Genomic DNA, 4,853 nt, shown 5'->3' with positions numbered 1-4,853 from the left:
TGGGCTCCCCCAGCGGGGTGGAAGCGAAGGCTGGGGGCTGTGGGTCGTGTGGTCCGCGGGGGGTGCTCGGGACTGCGTTTTCCCGCCTGGATGCTCCAAGTTGTTTGCTGTCCCCGCCCAGTCCTGGGGACCCCATTTTGCCCGCCGCACACAGGAAGGTCCTACTCTGAAACGATAGTCGGGGATGAACGCCCAGGGGCTCCCCTCTACCATTAGACATAAGGGTTTGAGGGCGCCCTGCCCCAACACACATATGAGCACACTATTCCTGTGCTCTGAGCGCTTTCTAAAAGCCAGTGTTGGAAAGCTGGGGCCGGCGCGTGGCTGCAGGTCTTCCGGGGGCTCAGCCCTGTGTTCCCAACTGGCCCCAGGCACTGGCCAGAGGCGGGAGCGCTCCTGCTGCACCTTTTCAAATCGCACCGGACACCTTTGGGACCACTGGGTATTCCTGGGGTGGGAAGATGTTCCTCCTTGTCCTGCGGCTGGTTCTGAGAGGGCGAATAGACTTCAGGTGGAGACATCGGCCAGCGCTGCAGCCAGAGATTGGCCTCTTGCCTTGAGAAATATCAGACTCGCAGGGCGAGAAGGGGAAAAAGGTGACACATATTTACAAGTAGATGGGTGTGTATCTGATGCTCTGACAGTCTGGGAATTTCCCTAGAGTCACACAGCAAAGAGCAGGAAGAAGCAGGACTGGATTTCAGCTATGCAGATATTTTACCTGCCCATCTGCTTACAAACATGCCAGGAAGCCAGGCGAGGTGTGTGGGGTAAGGTTCCAGTGGGTGGCACCTTTGATGTGACAGTGCTGCTAGGGTCCTGGGCTCCTGCTCAGGGCCCCACCCACCCTCTGCTTCCCACCTTCCTAGCACCCCTGCACACATTCAGGTATTAATAGAGCAGGCAGCTGCCAGGAAGACTGCCATGTGTTTGATCTGACGTGGTTTTGCTTCCATATGTTCTCTACTTCAGGAGAGCACCCCCTCCTTCCTATCAGCCTCCCTTTATTTAGCAGGGTGAGGTACAGCGGGTGCTGGCAGCGGTTCAGGGGCTGGGCTGACCCTTGGGCAGAGGGCTGGAAGCCTGTTGCACTGGTTGGGCGCAGCAGTCATTCCCAGGACAGTGCCAGCCCCAAGACGTGACAACGCCCCACCATTTCAGTTTGGCATGACTTCCTTTCAGTGGTTGGGCACTAGGAGCTATGTGAACAAAGTCCTTTGAGCTAGGGGGACCTGGCAGTGACAGGGTAGTTGGAGAGGAGCTTGTCATGCCCCACCTCCCAGCTCAGGTCCCCTTCCCTCTCAGGCGGTCCTGCCTCTGCTTCCTTGACATTGGCAAGGAGCCCTCTGGCACAGAAATCACCTCCTGGAAGAGAACAAGAAAATGCTTCCAAAATCAGAGGCCACCTGCCACAGGCTGGTGCGCTCTCCTTCCCACCCCTCAGGCTTGAAGCTCATGGGAGCTCCTGCGAAGATGACATTGTCCCAGGGGCAGTCAATGACGCTCAACTGCAGCAAGGAGGGGCTGGAGGAGCCTGACATACACTGGATGAAGGATGGGGCTATGGTCCGGACTGGGAGCCAGGTGTACATCGCCATCAGTGAGCGGCACTGGATTTGCTTCCTCAGGTGCCAGCTAGGGGAAGTTGTGGGGTGCCAGCCTGAGGCAGGCTGGGCTTTTCACTTACTTAGGGCTTGGGAGCTGGGGGCTGTTTGGATACCCAGAGGTCTGCAGTTTTTAAATTTGGCAACTTGTGGAATCTTCCAGAAGCGGGGCAGGCTGAAGCCATCAAGTCTGCCTAGCAGAATTGCCCCCCTTGACCCTGGGAAGCAAGAGTGGTGTCCTGTTTCCACAGCCTGAAGTCAGTGGAGCGTTCTGATGCGGGCCAGTACTGGTGCCAGATGGAGGATGGGGGAAAAACCGAGATCTCTCAGTCAGTGTGGCTCACAGTAGAAGGTGAGGAGGCCAATTTTGGAGCAGATGCTGTCTGCTGTCGACCAAAGCAGGCAGAGGAGGATGTAGAAGATGCTGTCTGCCCAGACGTCAGAATACCCAACCTGGTGCAGTCTAGATATCTGAGAACCAAGGAGACGCCTAGGACCCACAGCCTCTGGGTTTACTGCCTGTTTCAGCTCTTGGAGCAACAAGCCTCAAGCACCCATCTGGGGCTGGACCCTGCTCTGCCAAGTGGTCTGACCAGCAGGGGGAGGGGGGTGGGGAGGAAGGCTGTGCAGCTGCCTGAGCTCAGAGCTGTTCAGCCCTGGAAAACAAAGTGACTAAGAAAGTAACAAAGGGCCCTGAGCGGGAGCTGGGGCCTGCCAGCAGAACTCTGTGAAAGCTCCCACCCACTCCTCCTCCCTGTGTACCCCTCCCCCAGCCCCTCCAGCCTCCTCCCTTTCCCTGAGAAGGGCTGTCAGAGCAGGTCTGGCAGGGAGTGCAGGGGCTGGCAAATGGAATCTGCCCTTCTCTTATGAGGGCAGCAGAAACGATTTTCCCAAGGGAGCTGATGAAAAGATGATTCCCCAGCACCCCCCAAGCTTGATACCTGTTGTGGTTGAGCTACTCAAAAGGGGTTCTGGGGACCTGAGAAGAGGACGTGGTGTGAAGCGAACTTGTGATTTGGGCCGCAAGAAGCTAAGAGGTGGCAAGCTCATTCCCCACTCCCCTTCTCTTCTAGGTGTACCATATTTCACTGTAGAGCCCAAAGATCTGGCAGTGCCCCCCAATGCCCCTTTCCAACTCTCTTGTGAGGCCGTGGGTCCCCCGGAACCTGTTACCATTTTCTGGTGGAGAGGAAGAACGAAGGTTGGGGAACCTGCTCTCTCTCCCTCAGTTTTAAATATAACAGGTGAGCACAGGAGGGGGCTTTGAGCAGAGTGAGCTGGATCCTTGCATGTGGTGAGGCTGACAGAGTTGGAATCTGCCTAAATCATGGAGTTTGCAGTTGTGAGTGGCCAGAGCAGGTCCCAGTGCCTGGGTGTGTGAGCCGTGTCATTGTTATGCTCATTAGTCAGGTGTGCCAGACTAGCCGGGTGGGCTGATTAGTGGCCTTCCTGCTGTGCTCAAAGAGGGTGCTGGGCCGCCTTATGCCATCCAGAGCGGTCTGGGGCCAGCACAGCTGGCTCTGGGAGATGAATTGTGTGAGACCAGGAGCCGCCATCCCCCTCCTCAGCCTCCCAAGGGAAGGGGATAGAAACCAGCCCACGCAGAGTTAGGAAGGAGTTGTCTGGCAGACAGGAGAAGCCGAGACTCTCAGGCTGAAGACGGAGGGGGAAGAGAGGGGCTAGTGTGAAGATAGGAGGGAGTATCCTTCCCTTATCCTTTCCAGAAATCTCCAGCCATTTTCCCAAACAGCTGTGTGTGCATACCTCTGCACAGTTAGACCCAAAGCAGCCATTCCTGCATTCCCACCTGGGCCCACAAGATCCTCAGGCACAAAGCAAAGTTTACAGATTGAGGCTTGAATTGGGCAAAAAAGATGAGAGGCTGAGTTTGGTTTCCTGTGCCAGGAGATGCGGGGAGGGGGCTCTGATCTGTCAAGTCCCCATCTGAAGAGGTAGACTATAGAACCCGCTGGAACCAAGGACAGAGGGTGTTCAGGAGAGTTTGGGTGCCCTTCCCTCCAGATGTGCATGGTTAGGACCCTCAGCCAGCCAGCCTGGTAATGAGTACTTGTGGGATTCCCCCTGCACACACCACACTGCTGGGTACCATGGGAGGTAAGGGAGTACAAAGGAAATAAAAATCACCCTTCCTGCCCCCAAAGAATCGATTGTAATGGGGGAGACAAGGCACATGCATAAGAAACTGGGAACTGTGGCGAGGCACAGAATCTGCAGATACTATAGTGACAGGGCAGAGAGCAAACAAAAGGGCTCTGGTATGCACAGCGGAGGAGTGACCAGAAAAGGGAGGCAGTGCTGTGCTGTCTGTGGGCGATGGCACTGAGATGGGAGGCACCGTGTAATATTTTTCAAGTGTTTATTCTGTGCCGTTCATTTTCCATAAATTACCTGATTTTCACAGCTCTCCCATTTGAGAGTCAAGAAAGCAGAGTGCTGTCCAAGCTCATTTATTTGACTCCGGAGTCCTATTCCCTTCCACTGTGCGCCACTGTCCAGCCACTTCCTTTCACTGGAGGGACTTCTAGGATGTTCAGGCCAACACCTATGCGACCCCCCTCTCCAGCCCCAGACTGGGAGGGAGTTGCTGTTTAGTAGACTAACTGAAGTTTTCTGGCCTCAGGGGTGACCCAGAGCACAGTGTTTTCCTGTGAAGCTCACAACAGAAAAGGCCTGGCCATTTCCCGCCCGGCCACTGTTCGCCTGCAAGGTAGGAAGACAGTCAGGGGTGGGTAGATGAGGCCAGTGGCATTCTGAACCAGCCAGCCACGCAGCAGTGAGATCATTTGGCATTCCAGCCTGCCTGGGTTCTGCCAGGATCTCCAGATGAGGGGTAATTGGCACAGCTCCCGCTCCTAGTGAGAGCACCTGAGACCCTGGCACGGCTGAGCCAAGAATAGAATCCTGACATCACAGCAGATTTCCCATCACGAAGCAGAGTCCTTGGGAGGGAGGGGAAGAAGGAGCAAGCAGGAGATGGTCAAGGCTCCTGCCCAGTCTTGTTTCTGTCACTGGTGTAGAGAGAACAGGCGCAGGGGAAGCAGGCTGATGGGTGATGGGACCCAAAGGGCTGGTGCGGAGGGAGGAAGGGAGCTGCTGTGAGGAGGTCCTCTGGTTGCAGAGGCAGCTGCTTATTTCTCATTCTATATTTTGTATTTCTGTGCTGTACTGTATTTTTGTGCTGTACTGTACCCCCACGTATTATCTTCCTTTTTTTTTTTTTTTTTTTTT

At 55.3% G+C, this 4,853-nt stretch overlaps 1 protein-coding gene across 2 annotated transcripts in view; it reads left to right on the top strand.

The window, feature by feature from the left end:
* Window positions 1–901: 901 nt before the first annotated feature.
* Window positions 902–4,853, top strand: part of Tyro3 (TYRO3 protein tyrosine kinase) — a 16,666-nt gene continuing 12,714 nt past the window's right edge. The window contains exons 1-4 of one of the 2 annotated variants that reach the window (XM_010624733.3): window positions 903–1,628; window positions 1,856–1,956; window positions 2,678–2,848; window positions 4,246–4,332. In XM_010624733.3, coding sequence (XP_010623035.1) covers window positions 1,384–1,628; window positions 1,856–1,956; window positions 2,678–2,848; window positions 4,246–4,332 — 604 coding nt within the window. In that variant the 5' untranslated portion in view covers window positions 903–1,383. Of the gene's footprint in view, window positions 1,629–1,855; window positions 1,957–2,677; window positions 2,849–4,245; window positions 4,333–4,853 lie in introns of both variants that reach the window. The other variant, XM_010624734.3, reaches the window with a different exon arrangement.

The sequence above is a fragment of the Fukomys damarensis genome, unplaced genomic scaffold, assembly GCF_012274545.1.
Source record: "Fukomys damarensis isolate Sample0158 unplaced genomic scaffold, DMR_v1.0_HiC HiC_scaffold_17, whole genome shotgun sequence".
Taxonomy (NCBI): Eukaryota; Metazoa; Chordata; class Mammalia; order Rodentia; family Bathyergidae; genus Fukomys; species Fukomys damarensis.
This window is presented reverse-complemented; position numbering and strand designations above follow the sequence as displayed.